The sequence below is a fragment of the Curcuma longa genome, chromosome 3 (assembly GCF_044706935.1).
Source record: "Curcuma longa cultivar G26 ecotype Majalengka, Jawa Barat chromosome 3, ITB_CL_G26_1.1, whole genome shotgun sequence".
NCBI classification, from domain to species: Eukaryota; Viridiplantae; Streptophyta; class Magnoliopsida; order Zingiberales; family Zingiberaceae; genus Curcuma; species Curcuma longa.
This window is the reverse complement of record NC_133863.1, coordinates 7,063,081-7,083,316: the sequence shown is the minus strand read 5'-3', so window position 1 is coordinate 7,083,316 and position 20,236 is coordinate 7,063,081. Positions and strand designations below refer to the sequence as shown.

Sequence of the window (20,236 nt, the reverse complement as noted above, 5' to 3'; positions counted from 1 at the left end):
TTCGCCGTATGATCCGTCTTCGTCTTAAAAATTTAAAATTTTGTTGATAAAAGATGGGGAAATGATACTTCTTGGTAGATTTTTTTTTTTTCCTGTGACGTCAAATTTTCGTCTTTTTCCCTTAGTTCATCTACCGTGCTTATGTTCTCCATGCAGGCTGCGGTTTCTACGGCATGGATATTCTTTTCCGCAATTCCGACACTTTTTGGGATGTCCCTTATAGGAATTTTGTCTTCTCTCTCCCAGAAAATGGTTTTCCACAAATATGCTTTGTTCATATTTGTTTGGATAAAAAAGTAGATTTTCAGAAAGGCTGCCGAATTAATTGAAAAATTGTTGGATGTCACCGCAGAGGATTTTCCTAATATTATGGCTGTTGTTAGATTGTCTAGCTTGGAGATTAGTGACTTAACCATGGAACTTAGTGACTTGGGGTTAGCTTTCCTCTCTCCCACGCTTTGGAATTTAGGTTACAAAAAGATAATCACAGCCGAACATTTGTTCAACAATCTTAGTATCGGAGATAGAGAAGAAATAGTTGAATTGAAATTGAAATTCAATTTTAACTTATTTGTTGAGTGGCTTGAACGGATAATTTTAAATTGTCAAGTAGGCTCTTGGTTCGGCTAAGCTGCTCTGAGCACTTTCTGAATCCATCAAGTGAAAGTTGTTGTGTTGCTCCTATGTTTCCTGAGTGCTGTAAAGTTGGCAGCTCTGATGCTTAGCGAACCCGAGTGGAAAGTCGAGTGCAGCAGAGTAGACACGTTGCTCGACTACCGAGTTGGCCAAATGCTTTTGCTTGAGAGCATAGTCAGGAAAGAGATTATCCAGCTGCTGAGTGGATCGTTGAATGAGAGTGCCGAGAGGACTGAGTACTTTGAGTGCTTAGTCGTAGAGTTGCCCGAGTGTTGACTGTAGAGTACTCAAGGAGTGAGGCAAGAGTGCTTGGAAAGTCAATGTTGAATCAGGAACAAAAGTTGAGTACTCAGATGTATTGTTGAGTATATGTCGCAATCGAGTCGGGAGTGAATCGCCTAACTGTCCGAATTGAAAAGAAGCATTCCCGACTGTCGAATGTTGCTTGAGCTCAAGTGGGTTGTTGTACCCAGTCGAAAAATGATGTCAAGGTCTACGTTTGATGTAGTGTCTTTAAAATAGAGTCGTCCCACATTAGACGGCGTTTCAAGATTGTCATGGATCATGTGTTTCTCAAAATCCAACGATAATTCGTGATCACCATGAAATTTTGAGATAGTCTGCCTGCTACATATAATCTCTACCCTTGACTTGAAGCTCCATTTTCGTAGTAGTTTGTCCTTTTAAAATGGAATTATCTCGGTGAGAACCACTCTGAACTTCTTTTACGGTGATTTGGACACCAAGCATTTGGAAGCGCCATGTAGTCACATTTTCTGGCTTCTTGTGAACCTATATACATGACTGTTGCACTTTTGCCCTATTTAGTCAGGGTAGAGGATTTGAAGGTGAACTAGAAGGAAAATAAATTCGCTTTGCTACAATTTTGAGTCAGGACAATATATACAATTTTGCGATTAACAAACAAGGCACCTTGATATGCAAGTGCAAGCTGAAAAGTAATTGATATGATGTTTGAAGTTAATCAGGAGCAACGGATGAACATAATTAGATGAATCACCAGTAATCGCCACAAGAACATTCTCCATCTTGGAACCGGTGGAATCTTGCTCGATCGCGCACCGTGATCACCCGCCGATAAGCTTTGGAGACGAGTTTGGCCACGGCGTGGCAGTCAACGCAGATGCGCAGGTTCTTTATCACCTGTATCGAGGTCCCCGCCGGCGTCGTCGCCAGCGCGAACGCCATAGCCAGCTTCTCACTGTGTTGGTAGATAGCCCGCTCCTTGTCCTCCTCCTCCACGTCGTGCAACACGTTCCCCTCCGTCGCCGGCACGTGCCCCAGTGCCCTCACTCGTGCCTCCACCTCCTCCAGCTTCGCGTAGATCTCCCTCCACCTCTCGTGATGCGTGTCGCCGTTTAGGAACCGGTGCAGTTCACCGCCCACCTCCGTGTAGCTGAACCCCGGCACCTTCCGCACGTCGTCACCCTGCATCGCGTCCCGCACCCGCCCCACGTCGCCCCACCGCGCCTTCACCGCGTACACGTTCGACAGAAGCACGTAGTCGCCGCACGCCCTGGAGCCTATCGCCACCAGCGCACCCGCCGCGTGCTCCGCAAGCACCACATCCCCGTGGGTTCGCGCCGCCCCCAGCAGCGTCTGCCAAAGCACCGCGTCCGGGGCGAAGGGCATGGCGTCCACGAGCGCGCGCGCCTCCGCCAGACGGCCAGCCCTGCCGAGTAGGTCCACCACCGCGCCGTAGTGTTTGGCCGTCGGGCGGACGCCGCGCATGGAGTGGAACACACGGAGACCGTCGTCCACCAGGCCGGCGTGGACGCACCCACAGAGAACAGCGAGGTAGGTGATGGCGTCGGGAGCGACGCCAGAGGAGGGGAGCATCTCGGTCTCGAAGAGGCGGAGAGCGCGGGCGCCGTGCCCGTGCATCGCGAGAGCCATGAGAGCAGCGTTCCACGAGACGAGCGTCTTACAAGGGGTGGAACGGAAGACGTCGAGCGCGCGGTCCAGGGCGCCGCACTTGGCGTAGGTGTCCACGAGGGCGTTGCGAACGCGTATATCGGCGTCGAGGCCGCGCCGCCGGGCGAATTCGTGGACAGCTTCGGCGTCCGGAGCGGTGCCAAGCTGAGCGCAAGCAGAAGCGGCGGCGATGACGGTGACCTCGTTGGGGGACTCCCGATCAGGAAGCGACGAGGATATCATGCGGCGGAAGAGAGTGAGCGCTGTGTGGGGATGAGGGCCAAGAGCGAGTCCCGCGAGGAGCGCGTTCCAGGCGGCGACGTCTCGGAGCGGCATTTCGTCGAACAACTGAAGGGCAGCATCGGGGAGGGAGCACTTGGCGTAGGCGTCGAGGAGGGTGGTGAGTAACCGCACGTCAGCGGCGACGCCGAGCCGTAGGGCAAGGCCATGGAGCTGGAGGGCGGCGGGTCCGGCAGAAGAGCGGGCCGCGGCGCGGGCGGCGAAAGACAGGGTGAGGGCGTCCGGGCGAGAAGGAGAGATCGAGAGCATATGGGAGAAGAGGACGAAGGAGGAGGCGGGGTCGGGACCAGAAGCGATTCCTCGGATGATGGTATTCCAGTCGTTGGTGGTGGTGTGGGAGGCGGAGCGGAATGCGGCGAGGGCGTGGGTGAGATCGCCGAAAGGGGAAAGGGAACAGAGCTCGAGAAATGCAACGCGCAGCCGAGGAGATCGGCGGAAGAGTCCAGTGGCGAGAAGGTGGGCGTGGAGCTGTTTGACGTGGGGGAAGGTGGCGCACCGCCGTATGAGTTCCTCTAGAAGAGCCTCCGCCGGCGCCCCCGTCATTTTCTTAGTTTCCGTTCTCCCAAAGGCGCGCTTTAGATGTTAGAGGACCCGATTCAATTAGAAGAATCCGAATCTAATTATATTTAAGGATCAAGTTCAACGGATCGAAACTCAAATCTTTAGGTGTTAGAGGACCCGATTCATTTAGAAGAATCCGAATCTAATTATATTTAAGGATCAAGTTTAACGGTTCGAAACTCAAATCCTCCCGACACAATACACATAATCATACTTAAAACCAGGCCTGTGGCACTGTTCTGCACTGAGAAGGATTCCCTGCCCCAGTAGCGGGGCCACAGGCGCCGGGTTCTCTTCCCCGGTGCCCTGTCCCAGACGCCCGGCGCCAGCCCTACCTCCAGCGCAAGGGGCTTCGAAGCTCTCTATGCAGTTTTGCTTTTGTTATATACGGCAATACACTAGATCAGGAGCTCCTCTTCATCACCAATCAAGTTTTCCTCTTCCTAAACTCAGCTACCAGTGCGGAAGGAAAAGTTAGTGGCAGAATCGAATCCAGAATACAAATTGAAGCGCTTGCCCACCAGAATCCAGAATATCCTCGAGGAAAAGAAACAGGAAGAAGAGATAGAGATAGGGCGTACCTAGAAGGAGACGGGGGATGGATCGGCTAGGGTTTCTTCCGTCGTGTGCATGGAACTTTGGTCGACGTGGTGGAGGAGCTACCCACTATCAAATTTTTAATTTTATTTTGTGCCATAACTATGTCAAATTTTTAACATAATTTTGTTTCTGCTGTCGCTAAACTAATCTAAGAACATTTCAAATATTATTAAATTACTATTATTAATATATTTTAATATTCATGTGTTTGATTTTTAAATTTTGACATCTTTTAAAATTTTTAGCCATTGAATAATTCAGGCATGATTAGTCTACAGTTTACTGTAGGCATATTGATGTTTCAAATCATCTATAAGAGACTGAGAAAACTAAGATCAATTGTAGAATAACATCAAATTTAAGAATGAGTCATTTACACCCGTACAGATCGTTTGGAATTATTTTTCTTTTAATTTTTGACTACGATCTATTTTTATTTAAAATAAATTTTCAGTTAGAACAAAATTGCCTTGAAAATTTAAATGATGTTTTATATACATTAGGCATCTCAATTTTTTTCATAACTAATTTATTTATTCCATTACTAACCAATTATTGATTCTTTAAGATTATATTTTACCGATTACATTTGCATTTCAAACATCCGTTTGTAGTAAATCCAAAACGCATTGAAATAATTAACTATTTGATAATCTTTCTCAAATTGCTTTCCTGGTCAAATCGTTGTGTTTTAAAAAGAATACAACAAGCCCTTTTCGTAATAAGATAAACACGATCAGTAACGACAAAATGAAACGTTATTATATTTAAATAGTTAAAATATAAACTATAATTCAACTCTAAAAGAATTTAAGATTTTATTTAGCATTAAAACCTATGACAATAATACTAAACTTTTAAATATTAAAAAACCTAGATATTAAGCACGCCAAAACAAATAAACAATGTTTATAATTTTCCTGTTTTTTAAATAACAGAACATAGTGGTTTATTATTATTTATCATTTTCAGCTACTCCAACACTTTATATTTAGGGCCGTAAATTAAATCGAGTCAAATTTTAAATTTTAAAGTGTTTAAGTTTATTTGATAAGTTAATCAAATCAAAATCAAACTGAGCTTAAAATAAATTAAACTTTTGAAATAGTTGTTCAAGTTTAGCTTGATTTTTTTTTTTTTTTTTACAAGTTTGAACTTGATTAGTTTTGATGTTATTTCAATTATTTAAAATTTTTATATTTTAAATTTATTTGATTAAATATTAAATTTGATAATATAAATTTATTTATTTATTTTAAATTTTTTTTATTTAACATATTAATAAAAATTTTATTCATAAACATAGTTCATAAATATTATTAATGAATATTATTTATGAAAATTAATGAATTAAATACATATATTTTTAAATCTATTTATTTAATTTAATAAGTTATTCACATCTATTTATTTAATTGATCTTATATTATAAGTATTGAACAAATATAAACAAACTTTAAACAGATCAAACACCAAATTTATTCATACAATTGAAAACTAAAATAAGCTCTCAAAACAAAAGATGATCCTTTAATAGCTGAACGAGATAACGTAAATGCCTCTGCAATTGTAATAACTCTGTGGATGCTAGAGAATGCCTTTGCAATTGTAATAACTCAAGCAATGGATTGTTGTTCGACTCTCTCTGCCGATAAAACTCACCAAAAAAACACATTAATAGCCTCTTTCATCAGTCAAAAAACACTTCACAAAATGTTCTGTTTCTACATTGTTCGGAGCTGGAACTTGAGCATCCCTTTTATTCGGTTTCCATATGGCAAACTGATTCAAGCAGAAGCCGCAGTGGCTGCTGTCTTGTGAACAAATGCCATGCCTTTCTCAATGCTAGCTTTCAACTCAGGTTTCAGTGCTTCCAGTGCCTTGGACTCGTACTCGCTCAGACCCTCGAGATCAGTTGATACAAAGGCTTCTATACCTTTCTGACCGAGCTTAACTCTTGAAGCAAAGAAAGGCAGCTCCGTTAGCTCAGACTGAACAAAACTGCACTCATAGACATCCCCATCACCGTCAAGCGCTCGAAGGGAAGATTCTACAAATCGTGCAGCGGCATAAGCCATTGATAAGGTTGCAGATCCAGCGCCAGCTTTTGCCTCAACAACCTCTGTCCCAGCATTCTGTATTCTGACAGTCAGCTCCTTGATTTCTTCATCGCTGAATGTCACCGTTGGCCTTGTCTTTGATAGCAACGGTAAGATGGTAATGCCAGCATGGCCTCCAACAACTGGCACATCCACATCGATAAGCTTTAGTTCCTTCTTTTGAGCAATAAAAGTGTTGGCTCTAACAACATCAAGGGTAGTGACACCAAAAAGCTTCTTGGGATTGTAGACACCCTTTTGCTTGAGCAGCTCAGCAGCTATTGGAACTGTAGAGTTCACTGGGTTGCTAATAATGTGGATGAAAGCGTCAGGGCAATTGTCTGCAACAGCTTCAATCAGCGTCTTCACAATCCCAGCATTGATATTGAATAAGTCATCACGAGTCATGCCTGGCTTCCTTGGAACTCCAGCAGGGATCACCACCACATCTGCACCTTTCAGACAATTAGCCAATTCTGAAGGTCCAGTGAAATCCAAAACTTGAGAGGGAGTATTGCAATGGCTGAGATCAGCAGCAACTCCTTTAACATTTGCAATATCATAGAGATGCAGTGCCGAGACCAAAGGAGACATCTTAATCAAAAGTCCTAGGGGTTGACCAATCCCACCAGCAGCCCCGAGGACAGCCACCTTAAAAGATGCTTGCGGCTTAAGTTGACTTGAGAAAACCTGCTTTTCTTCAGGTTTGGAAACAACAGATGCCCAGAGAGATGAATTGCCAGCCTTGCCCAAAAAGGATGAATCAATTTGAACATTTGATGCAACCTTCAGACCTCTGAAAGCACTGACAGACTTTGAGCAACTCAAATTCAAGCCAAGAGTTTTACATCTTGATTGCAAGGTAGCCTGAACACTAACTAATCCACCAGACAATGTTGTAATTGCAGTGGATGCCATCTTATAAACAATCTATTATGATGATAATAAGTGGCATTAATCAAGAGTCAGTTAAAATCCACATTTCAGTATGAGATTAGCTGAATTAAGTTGTTGTAGCTCATTTGAAAATCACAATAAGAAGACAAGATATCAAACATTACAAGGACCAAACTAAAGTACATGAAAGAAACATTTATATTGAAACCAAGGAGTATAGAATAGAAAGATAAGAGAAATATGATCACACTGGTGTAACAAGGATTCCTGATTTCTAAAATATAAAATATTCATGCAGCACCTTCCAAATGGAACAATGTGCTAAAGAAAACATGGTTTAGTGCTCATAACAAGAAGCAAAAAGTAAGGCACAAAAGGCTCAACAAATTTAAAAAAAAAAATCTTAGGAACTTAGGACTATCCAACGGACGTAAATGGGCACCTTGTATCCTTTCCTTCTGTACTATAATTTATGATAACAATAATCAGAAACTTGTGTGGTGCAGGTTAACATCTAACATCTCAATCTTATATGACGAATAGAACAAAACCATGCCTTATGAAGATAGACTATATATTTCAGTAAAAAAAGGTCAGAAATTACCAAATAACTTCCCATGTATTATTTTGGCATAAAGTTAAAAACTCAATGAAAAATGATTTTCCGATTCAAAATAGCTGGGTTTGTATCATTATTTTTCTCAAGTAGTAGTAATTTAGTAAACGTTGACTTACATGTAACAACAATATATCATATAAGTATCAATACACTCCGTGCAACTTTTAGCAATGGCAATCAAGTCATAGGCCTTTAACTGAGTTTGATTCAGGGTCCATGTCACTTCTTTAGTAATTTAACAATTTAGAAACCAAAGTTACAGAATTTAAGTGGTTAAAACTACATATAAATACATACATACACACACATATTATTTATATATATGGAAATGGGAGCCTCTGCCTTATTTCCTACCTGAGATTATTCTCTGCTTCTTTTAAGTTTTGTGTTGCACAAGCCACAACATCCACGAAACCATTCCTAAGAGAAACTCTGGCACATGAACACTGTTCAAATCTAGCTTGCCATCAAATTCACTAGGTTTTTGCAACTTCTCTGCGGATTGCCCAACCCGTTTCAAATTACATAATTTAGTCTGCATTTTCACTTGCCATTTTCTGAACCACAGATCGTAATGGTCCAAACCACCAGCCCAACCAAGCAACAGTGTCCAGAACAACTCTGGTGCTGAGCTCAGCAGTCTAAGCCCACGCCAGCAACACAAGGATATTGTATGTGAGAATCAGGCTACAAGGATACAGGCTTTACAAGCAAATGTCTACAAAGGCGTCTATAATATATAGGAGATAACTACTATTCTTCTAAAACCACCCCGCCATACAAATATGATAATAAAGACCTAAAGGATAGAATTTACAAGTGTCTAAAAAAGATCCGCGAAAAAATAGGACAAATGGCATCTTTCAGTTTAGACATCTAGTTACAAGTTTATTAGTAAACGTTACAGGTTTGTTGGTAAATAAAGGCTCCAGATATGTAAAGCAAGCCCCGGTCCATTCTTCATACTTTACACATAAAAAACACAAAAACATAATACCTTCAAATCTTATTGGTAATCAGAGTAATGATGATGAAACCACACAGTTTAAAGTATAGAGTAGCTAAGTTAACTTGGAAAATAGATATGAAAAACAAAAAATGTCACGTGCTGCACTTTACAGAATTAAAAGGAAATAATTGATGAAATGGAAGCAAATCGCTGTTGAACCAAGAACCTTCGCAAACACTTCTTCATATAATTATATCAATCAATATCTTACACAGCTACAGCATTTAGAAGTAACTAGACGTCTGTTTTTGTTTTTTTAACTTCCAATTACAAATAAATACTTTCTACTTAGCAGTTCAAAAAAATGGCCTACTAATCCTTTACAACCAAAAACAATATGGCCATACGAAAAATACTTCTTTTTTTTTCTTCCTGAAAAATGAAAATGTCCAAACGTAGTCCATCAGAGGAAAATTATAGCCGATCCTCTTTGGCAGGTGGAAAATGTTTACCTAATAAAGGACGCAAATCTAAACAAAAAAGGGCGCACAATATCAGGCCCAACCTCTTTGACAGGCTATAGACGATCCAATCGAAGGAAAATTATGTCATAATCGGAGAAATATGTTTTTGTTTGAGAAAATCTGGACTCACGAGCCTAGATTCAGGAGCTAAATCAACCAAAAGAAAATAAAGCCAACGAAATATCTAAGAGGGACCGACCACACACCTGACCATCTAAGAAAAGTGATGGAATCAGTATAACCACCGCTTGATACGTATCTCATAGAAAAAAATCACGAATCACAAGTTATCTTCGTTCTTATTTTTTTAAAAAAAATATTTTTTCTTGTCTTACTATAAAATTCTAATCTCCAGGAAGCTTTAAACCAAAATATCGATAGAAGAAAAAGAAGTATCCTAGATATCCGTATCCCAGTCGGTACCAACTCAGAAATCAAAGTAAAACATTCAAAGGAGCAACCTTCTTATATTCGGTCGTAAACAAAACGAAAACAAAATAGCCCAGTACGTTCGATCGCAAATGGTCTCCGCCCTCCTTGATATCAAAGAAAAGGATAGCAAAGTAACCAAAATCTTCGGGAGTAACACCGTTCCAGATCTCAGATCCCACGAATTTAATGGGTAGACCACGCCCCCTCCGCGGATATGCGGTTGACCAAAAAAACATTCATGGTTATTTTGCAAACCAAGTTGAAACATCTAAGATCTAAAGAAGCTGCAAATGAAACGAGCTAGATCCACACGCAAACATGGCAACAAAAAAGAAAGAGAGAGCAAGAGAGCAGAAGAGTATTCCACCTCTCCTCCGGAACCACGAACTCTTCTCCCCTCTCGATTCGATACGGCGGCGACGGAGATTGCGAGGCAGACGAGTGCGGCCCCTCCTCTCGTGGCAATTTATAGTGCTACTTTTGTAAACTAAACCTTGAAAATAAAAGAAGATCCAACTACTACTAGTATTATTATTATTACAATTTTAAAATCAAAAAGAAAGACGAAAATGACTTAAATTAAAGAACACTCAATTCTAAATAAAGTTATATAGAATTATTTATTAATTAATTTTAATAGAAAATTTGAGGGAAAATTATTGTTTAAATACATGAAAATCAGACAAAGGGCAAAAAAATAGTACTGACTTTAATGAAAAAAATTGAAAGATATTTCTTGTTTAAGTATATTGAAAATCAAACAGACACAAAATTAGATGTAAAAAATAATTAGAAGTATTTGAAATTAAGAAAGAAAATTTACTTACTATTTTAAGGGTCTGCTGGTTTGTTTTTCTTTTTCATTTTTCAGATCTAGGAAATAAAAATGCAAAAACAAAATATTTTTATATTTTTTTAAGATTTAAAACCCAAAAATAGGTTTAATAAAATTGAATTATTTATAGATAAAAATATCAAAAATTTATTCATTTGATTATTAATAATTTATTATGATATAATAATCATCATTTTTGCTTATTGTTAAATTTTTATATTGAACTATTATATTAATTTAATAATATTAGTAGCTAATTAAATAACAAATAATATTAAATCCTACTTAATACATTCATATGTGATTTAAAAAGTAACAATAAAAACAATGGAAAACTGTACGGTTTAATAAATACAATCCTACTTAATAATAAAAATAGTAAAATAAATTAAAATATTAATCATATTATAATAGAAAACAATAGATATTATATTATACTTAATTTAGAAAATTAAAAAAGATGATTAGATTTGAAAAAATATTAATATATTAATCTTAATTTTTATAATGAAAATGTGTTTTCAAATGGTAAATAAACATAGACGCGTCACATAATTATCGCCTTCTATTTGCTTCTTCGAGTTGTTGTTCATATTTGATTTGACTCGGCGGCTACGAACTCGAGGTCGTGGTCCCTATGCGGACGGCTGCTGTTTCTTTGAAATATTCTTCCTCGTTTGTTAATTCGGTTCCATTTGGTGCGCGTAAATTGTACGGCGTTCACGACTCCCGATAGCGACCAGCCGCAGTCCAACAAGAGCCATTGATGAGATCAGACAATGTAATGCTAATGCTACATTTTCGTCCTTTATAGTCGGACTCCTCGAGGCGCCGGCCGGCTGATCTCATTAACTTCACCACCCACTGCCTTCGTCTCCTTCCTTCCTCTATGTCTCCGCCCGTTCCGTTCCTCCCCCTTCTCCTCCTCCTCCTCCCCAAACCCACCTCCACCTCCACCTCCACCTCCCATGGGGTGCATCCAGGCCAAGGGTCCCTCCAACGCCTCGCCCTCGCACTCGCAGGCCGGCCTCGACGCCTTGAAGCGCGACCACGGGTACCTCCCCGGCCGCCACACCGTCACGAAACACCAAACCCTCCCCGACCGTGTTGCTGCGGACGGAGGAGGAAAAGCTTCGACGGGGGATGAAGAAGGAAGCGAGGGTGTCGGAGTGCAGTCCCACAAAGCCTCTCTTCCTCAGTCGCAACCCGTGAGGCCATCCTCCGTCGACGGGGGAGAGGATGAATTGGTAGGCGGATGGCCTAAGTGGCTCGTCGCCAATGTTCCGCCGGAGGTTCTAGTTGGTTTTGTCCCGAAGAGCGCTGACTGTTACGAGAAGCTCGACAAGGTGGTTTACACTTACACTTCCTCAGAGTTCTTTTTTTCCCCTTTTGCTGACCAAAAACATTTTTTTGTTCTCTTGCTCTCTTTGATTGTAAAAGGTCACTGGGCAGTGCATAATAGAGGGGAACTTAATACCGCTTTGTCTATGATGCTTCTCGGTTAAGTAGAAATAAACTCTCATGCAAATACTAAAATCGTTTGGTGATAATGCGTGCAAAACAAGATGTATACTTCTGCAATCTTAAAATAATAAATTTGGATTTTAGTTAGGGGCAGTAAACAAAAGAAGCCCCAACCCTCCTGTAGCATTGCGATTCATTTGAAATACGACAAAATTCAGGTTCGTACATATCAAACAGCAAGCGAAAATAGAGAATTCGAGTGCTTTCATTTATCTTGTTTTGTAAGAAAAAACTGTATGGATGATTATATTGTTCCTACCTATCTCTACTTTTAGCATAAAACTGATAAAATATGCTGAATATAAGATGGAGGCTCGTTTGTTTGTTTCTGTACTTAAGTTTTCCTAATTGCAATGCCTAAAGATTGTAGTCCTGTTCTAAAGATTGTAGGCCTCAGGTACAGAATCTCTATCCTTATCTCTTCAGCATGCCTTAACACGAGGAGGAAAGCTAACATAATAAGGAATAGATTATTTACCACAATTGAGAGGGCATAGATTTTTGTTAGAGATGACTATGTCAAGTGCTTTTCACATTGATGATTTTCTCAAACATCATTATCCAGAATTTGACGGTATTTATTACTAAAAAAATCAGTCAATCATGACTATTACTATCAAGGGATAAAAACTTTCGTTTTTTTTACTTGACTTAAAATCTCATTACTAGCTTTTTTTGTAGGAGTTTTTGATTAATCACCTTAAGAAACAAAGCATTCTGAAAGAAACAGAAATATATTTTTGAGTTGAAAAAACAGAACAAGTTAGTAACATGAGAAATTTTAATTGGTAGTCTCAGTGAATTCTTATTTCTTCATGGTGTTATTGCATGACCTTATCATTGGTTTGACAACTGGATAAGTACTCAGTTACAACATTGTTCTGGTATTTTAGATAGGCCAAGGGACTTATAGCAATGTGTATAAGGCCCGAGATCGTGACTCTGGAAAGATTGTTGCTCTGAAGAAGGTTCGCTTTGACACATCTGAATCAGAGAGTGTGAAATTCATGGCCAGAGAAATTATGATGCTGCAAAAGCTCGACCATCCCAATGTTATCAAACTAGAAGGCCTTGCTACTTCGAGAATGCATTATAGCCTATACCTTGTCTTTGATTTCATGCAGTGTGACTTGTCAAGGATTATTTCACGCTCAGATAGAAGACTCACCGAACCACAGGTGCTTCTTTTCTTGGCTTTTTTCCCTTCATTTTGATTGTGATATCTATGTGGACATTTTCATTTTGATCACCATTATGATATTTGGGTACCTTTTGGCTTCTCCCTGAAACACTTTTCACCACCAATGTTATAGTTATGTAGTCAAAATGAAATTTTTGCCTTCATTGCTGTTTAGCCTTCTCATCTATTGTATTCTTCTAATTGCCAAATAAGCTTTTGTTAGTATCATTGGGTTTTCCTTGTTCACAGATAAAGTGTTATATGAAGCAACTTCTCTCTGGTCTACAGCACTGCCATGAGAGAGGAATCTTACATAGAGATATTAAGGGTTCCAATTTACTGATAGACAGGAATGGGATTCTGAAAATTGCTGACTTTGGCCTAGCAAACTTTTACAACCCTAACAGAAAAGTTGCACTTACAAGTAGGGTTGTGACACTGTGGTATAGAGCACCTGAATTACTACTGGGTACCACTGACTATGGAGTCGGCATTGATCTTTGGAGTGCTGGATGCCTTCTTGCTGAGATGTTTGTTGGAAAACCAATTATAGCTGGAAGAAATGAGGTCCAATTCCTAATCCTCTATTCTTGTCTTCTCCTTCAGTCTATGATGAAAATATGATAACATGCAAGATGAATCTTGTGACTTAAAGCATAGAATTAAGTGTTTCTTAAAATTTGCTTCTGCAACTGCTTGTTGACAAGATTGTTCTTGTGTTGTTCAGATTTTTTTTTTTTTAAGCAAAGTCGGAAGACAACCTTACTATCTTTTAGTCATTGCAGGTTTGGAGTACCTTCCTATTTTTGACATCATAGAAATAAGAATACTGAATATTTCTGAATTTATTAGACAAATAACAAGAAATTTGTAGCCTTTTTTTCTTCTGTTTTGAAAAGTCATAACAATAATTTCGTACTAAATTCTCAATCATATTAGTAGAAGTTTCTCAACCAAGTTCCTTTTGTCATCATTAGCATTGCCATCCTAAAATCCTGATCTATTACCATTGTTTAGTTCAACGCTTGTTATTATATTTCTTTCCAAAGAATTAGTGTTCTTGTGATACTTGGTTTTTGCCCCATGTTTTATGATATGAAAATTTATTATTATTATTTTTTAAATCTTCAATTATTTCCCTTATTTCATAAATCATCATTTCCTTTTTTTTCCCTCTTATCCTCTACTTCCTTTTAATTCTCTTTCTTGTAAATAGGGCACACTTTGTCTTTAACACAACCTGAAAAGGGTGTTTGCACCCTTATTTTGCCCTCCATTCCTTATAACCGGTAGAACTGACAATAATTGTGGGGACAGATTATCAACATTATTAATGAAGGAGACCTTTCATCCTTCTTTCCTTGGTTGGCACGAGATCAAAGTCATGAATCTAAGTGTGACCTATAGCAAGTTACGTGATGGTGTTGGTTGTGTAATGATCATTGGCAGCATTAGAGGCAAGCATACCTTCAAACAATGTTTTCCTTCGTTCTTTGAGAACATGTAGTGAGCACCGTTAGATAACATTTATACCTGGTGATGGTAACATGGTACCACTGGGTGATGTTACTATGAAAGTTGAAGGCCACATCCCATCAAGGGGGACTTGGCACAAACCTAATGCAATGAAAATAGTATCCCCTTCCTCCTACTTTGTTATGGGTAAAACTAGTGTAAAGGGTGCTTTCATACAACAACTTTAAGGATCGAAACAAATATGAGAATCATTAATTCTAGTCATTGATCAACTAGATTAATTCCCCTTAAATTTGCTTATATCCAAAGGTTCTTAAAAGGCCTTCAAATATAATACACTGTAAAGACTCCCATCATACTAGTCTTTCCCTTTGTTATGGGCGTTGTTTTGATAAACTTAAGTCAAAGATGATTTCATTAATTGGCTAAGTCTAGATCACTTGTTCTAATTGACCACATGGAATTAGCTCTTCTAGGTAGTAGAACTAGGCTTACACTACTCTTCAAATTTAGATTGGGGTTGAATGGGGGTTCAATTGAGTTTGGTTGATGCTTTGTTATACCTTCAACAATCAATCACCGTTTGGCTTGTGGCTTTTGTGAAGTTATCTCATTTAAGAATATATAGATTATTACAGTTTCTTTTGCCCTAGTCTAATAAGTCTGCAATTTACAAGCTCCAAGATATTCATGCCATATCACTAAGATATTAGATTTTGATCATATGACAGAATTTAATGGTTCATATCTTAATGACAACTGATAGATGTCTGAACAACACAAGTTTTCCCCCTATATTGGTGTCTCATGAATTTAGTCAATATTCTTCTCTCTCATTCAGATTGAACAGCTCCAGAAAATATTTATGCTTTGTGGATCGCCATCCGATGATTTCTGGAAAAAACTGAAGTTGACTAATAACTTCCAACCTCCTCCGCTGTACAAATCGAGTATATTTGAAACATTTAAAGATCTTCCTTCGTCTGCCTTGAATTTATTGATTGTGCTGCTCGCACTAGAGCCTTCAAATCGTGGCACTGCAGTCTCTGCTTTGCAAAGCATTGTAAGATAACTTCTGATATCATGAAATGTATGTTCACTGAATAGCTGTGATTTTGAGAGTTTAGCTACAGCCAAGTAGTATTTTTCTAAGAGCATCACCATTTCATCTTTTTTATTAAAGAAGGAAATAATAAGCTTCTATATCCAAAATGTCATTCCTTATATAATTGTATTTTAGCTAGTTATTAGTTGATTTCCTATACTGTTTCCTTTTCATCACTCATCATCAGAGTACAAGTTTTAGGTAATTCATCTAAACAGCATACTCTGTCAAACAGATAGGCCTATTTTAAAGCAACCCTTGCTGCTGATAATCTTAAAGTCTAGAATATCATAGGTTAGATTACTAGTTTGTGAATTATGAAACTGTTGGATAAATCTCCATCTCTTTGGAAACCAGAGGTTAGATCACTAGTGCCTCCTAGTTTTATTGAATAGAAGTGAGAAATATACTTGATTCGCATGACTTTCTCATCCGGAGGATAGTTGTTTTGCATTTTCACTAACTGTTGTCTAATATCTACTATCACTTACCCTTTAATTGCAGTTTTTCACTACAAGTCCTTTGGCATGTGACTTTTCTGGCCTCCCTCTAATTTGTAAAGAATCAGATGAATCAGTTCAGTCACGTGAAAGACGAAAGTGAGTTCAGTTCAGTATATTCCCCATCATTATAAGGTCCTTGGGGTGCTCACCCTACAATTACAATCAATATTTTCCCTTTTCTCTTTGGTAGTTCAGTATATTCCCCATCATTATAAGGTATATTCCCCAATCATTATTCCCTTTATCAATATATATTTAATTTGCTTTAGTGTAGCTTATTAACTTTTATTACTAATTTTGTTAATATTTCAATGACAACATGCCATGAGTCAAATATATATATATATATATATATATATATATATATATATTATATTTAGTAGGATGGGATCTTTTTGAGAATACTCCCTGGCCATTGTTCTAAATACAAATATTTACAGGAATAAAGCATCAAAGGCGGTTCAACAGTCTCGAAAACATAAAGACATTGAAAGGAAATTGGATACTACAAAAATGAAAAGATATTCTGGATCCTCCAACGAGGTACTGAATCTGTTTGGCTAAGTGTATTGCATCTAGTACCTTCTGCTGTTTCCTTACTTTTTCTTTTGAGTCTATGGTGTATTGTGATTCTTCCAGTATAGTATATAAGATACCTATTCCCAAATGCTTGGTTGGTCCATAACCATAGAGAGTATTTATGTTAATCTTGGCTTTTTATGCTATGGCTGAGATGATATCCTTTGTTTGGGTGGTGTGCTTTTGGTAGTTTCTTATGAAACTAGTATGGTTGTGTCTAGCTTTAAGGTAGAACAAGAATTACCACTCCAGTAAATTAAGGTAGTGCAATGTGGTAGTTGTGGCAGTAGTAGTAGTCGATCGTATTCCAAATCAATTGGATGGTGTCTGCCATACTATGACTAAATAGTCAGTTATCACAAATCTGTCATGCCCAGGATGAAAGGGAGAATGGGGCCTCTGTCATGCATTTATATTGAAGATTGAATCTTTGGAGACAATTGACTGCTATGAGACTACAATTTACTGCGGCATCTCGTTTCTTAAAGCATTTTTCAGGGTAATTAAGTTTCTGGATTGTCGCCCTGTCTTTGTATACTATAGGAGAAGCCAGTAGATCTAAGCAACAATTAAAGCAATTTTCAGGGTAATTAAGATTCTGGGTTGTCGTTCTGTCTTTGTATGCTATAGGAGAAGCCAGTAGATCTAATCAACAATAGCCAAGAGCCGAGTAGCAGCACTGGAAGCACTTCCTCCAGTACAAAGCCCCAGAAGTCGACTCCAGCCCTCGTCGCACTCTCGCAAATCACTGACCCAATCGAAGAAGAATCGCATAGAACAACCGGTGGTGATCTAGCATATGAAGTTGCTGATGAGTACGTGAAAACAGGCATCCACCAGTGTAGATTGATTAACAGATCCGCTTCGACATCGGAAATGAGCAGGCATTATGGAAGGCATACGTCGAAAGTTTCTCCAGACTAACTAATATCGTATCTGTTTACTTCATCGTATTTTGTCGATGTCGATGTCGATGCAATATTATGTCATTAATGGATTACTATTATTGTTATTAATATCTGCCGTGTTATTTGTTTGATTACTTGGCATCTGTAGTGCCCCGAAGAAATTACATGGCTTAATAAGATGTATTAGAATATGTGTTTTTTTATCCCAGCAAGTAAATGCCACTTGTTAGTTATATCAAATTATATATATATGCTAAACCCTAAACCCTAAACCCTAAACCCTAAACCCTAAACCCTAAACCCTAAACCCTAAACCCTAAACCCTAAACCCTAAACCCTAAACCCTAAACCCTAAACCCTAAACCCTAAACCCTAAACCCTAAACCCTAAACCCTAAACCCTAAACCCTAAACCCTAAACCCTAAACCCTAAACCCTAAACCCTAAACCCTAAACCCTAAACCCTAAACCCTAAACCCTAAACCCTAAACCCTAAACCCTAAACCCTAAACCCTAAACCCTAAACCCTAAACCCTAAACCCTAAACCCTAAACCCTAAACCCTAAACCCTAAACCCTAAACCCTAAACCCTAAACCCTAAACCCTAAACCCTAAACCCTAAACCCTAAACCCTAAACCCTAAACCCTAAACCCTAAACCCTAAACCCTAAACCCTAAACCCTAAACCCTAAACCCTAAACCCTAAACCCTAAACCCTAAACCCTAAACCCTAAACCCTAAACCCTAAACCCTAAACCCTAAACCCTAAACCCTAAACCCTAAACCCTAAACCCTAAACCCTAAACCCTAAACCCTAAACCCTAAACCCTAAACCCTAAACCCTAAACCCTAAACCCTAAACCCTAAACCCTAAACCCTAAACCCTAAACCCTAAACCCTAAACCCTAAACCCTAAACCCTAAACCCTAAACCCTAAACCCTAAACCCTAAACCCTAAACCCTAAACCCTAAACCCTAAACCCTAAACCCTAAACCCTAAACCCTAAACCCTAAACCCTAAACCCTAAACCCTAAACCCTAAACCCTAAACCCTAAACCCTAAACCCTAAACCCTAAACCCTAAACCCTAAACCCTAAACCCTAAACCCTAAACCCTAAACCCTAAACCCTAAACCCTAAACCCTAAACCCTAAACCCTAAACCCTAAACCCTAAACCCTAAACCCTAAACCCTAAACCCTAAACCCTAAACCCTAAACCCTAAACCCTAAACCCTAAACCCTAAACCCTAAACCCTAAACCCTAAACCCTAAACCCTAAACCCTAAACCCTAAACCCTAAACCCTAAACCCTAAACCCTAAACCCTAAACCCTAAACCCTAAACCCTAAACCCTAAACCCTAAACCCTAAACCCTAAACCCTAAACCCTAAACCCTAAACCCTAAACCCTAAACCCTAAACCCTAAACCCTAAACCCTAAACCCTAAACCCTAAACCCTAAACCCTAAACCCTAAACCCTAAACCCTAAACCCTAAACCCTAAACCCTAAACCCTAAACCCTAAACCCTAAACCCTAAACCCTAAACCCTAAACCCTAAACCCTAAACCCTAAACCCTAAACCCTAAACCCTAAACCCTAAACCCTAAACCCTAAACCCTAAACCCTAAACCCTAAACCCTAAACCCTAAACCCTAAACCCTAAACCCTAAACCCTAAACCCTAAACCCTAAACCCTAAACCCTAAACCCTAAACCCTAAACCCTAAACCCTAAACCCTAAACCCTAAACCCTAAACCCTAAACCCTAAACCCTAAACCCTAAACCCTAAACCCTAAACCCTAAACCCTAAACCCTAAACCCTAAACCCTAAACCCTAAACCCTAAACCCTAAACCCTAAACCCTAAACCCTAAACCCTAAACCCTAAACCCTAAACCCTAAACCCTAAACCCTAAACCCTAAACCCTAAACCCTAAACCCTAAACCCTAAACCCTAAACCCTAAACCCTAAACCCTAAACCCTAAACCCTAAACCCTAAACCCTAAACCCTAAACCCTAAACCCTAAACCCTAAACCCTAAACCCTAAACCCTAAACCCTAAACCCTAAACCCTAAACCCTAAACCCTAAACCCTAAACCCTAAACCCTAAACCCTAAACCCTAAACCCTAAACCCTAAACCCTAAACCCTAAACCCTAAACCCTAAACCCTAAACCCTAAACCCTAAACCCTAAACCCTAAACCCTAAACCCTAAACCCTAAACCCTAAACCCTAAACCCTAAACCCTAAACCCTAAACCCTAAACCCTAAACCCTAAACCCTAAACCCTAAACCCTAAACCCTAAACCCTAAACCCTAAACCCTAAACCCTAAACCCTAAACCCTAAACCCTAAACCCTAAACCCTAAACCCTAAACCCTAAACCCTAAACCCTAAACCCTAAACCCTAAACCCTAAACCCTAAACCCTAAACCCTAAACCCTAAACCCTAAACCCTAAACCCTAAACCCTAAACCCTAAACCCTAAACCCTAAACCCTAAACCCTAAACCCTAAACCCTAAACCCTAAACCCTAAACCCTAAACCCTAAACCCTAAACCCTAAACCCTAA

At 39.3% G+C, this 20,236-nt stretch overlaps 3 protein-coding genes across 3 annotated transcripts; 1 reads left to right on the top strand and 2 right to left on the bottom strand.

Annotated features, from left to right (window-relative positions):
- Positions 1 to 1,586: 1,586 nt before the first annotated feature.
- LOC141822871 (pentatricopeptide repeat-containing protein OGR1, mitochondrial-like) lies at positions 1,587 to 3,414 on the bottom strand. Its single transcript, XM_074710177.1, has one exon. It carries the CDS (start codon positions 3,412 to 3,414, stop codon positions 1,654 to 1,656), a length of 1,761 nt encoding a protein of 586 aa, XP_074566278.1. The 3' UTR covers positions 1,587 to 1,653.
- A 2,053-nt stretch (positions 3,415 to 5,467) lies between these two features.
- On the bottom strand, positions 5,468 to 9,998 carry LOC141824267 (malate dehydrogenase, chloroplastic-like). Its single transcript, XM_074711523.1, has 2 exons — positions 9,920 to 9,998; positions 5,468 to 7,061 (listed from the first exon to the last, which is right to left on the bottom strand). Exon 2 carries the CDS (start codon positions 7,047 to 7,049, stop codon positions 5,820 to 5,822), a length of 1,230 nt encoding a protein of 409 aa, XP_074567624.1. The 5' UTR covers positions 7,050 to 7,061; positions 9,920 to 9,998; the 3' UTR covers positions 5,468 to 5,819.
- A 1,256-nt stretch (positions 9,999 to 11,254) lies between these two features.
- On the top strand, positions 11,255 to 17,866 carry LOC141824250 (putative serine/threonine-protein kinase At1g54610). The gene is made up of 7 exons (XM_074711500.1): positions 11,255 to 11,733; positions 12,805 to 13,089; positions 13,341 to 13,658; positions 15,409 to 15,630; positions 16,177 to 16,271; positions 16,616 to 16,718; positions 17,385 to 17,866. Exons 1-7 carry the CDS (start codon positions 11,356 to 11,358, stop codon positions 17,676 to 17,678), a joined length of 1,695 nt encoding a protein of 564 aa, XP_074567601.1. The 5' UTR covers positions 11,255 to 11,355; the 3' UTR covers positions 17,679 to 17,866.
- The last annotated feature ends 2,370 nt before the right edge of the window (positions 17,867 to 20,236 follow it).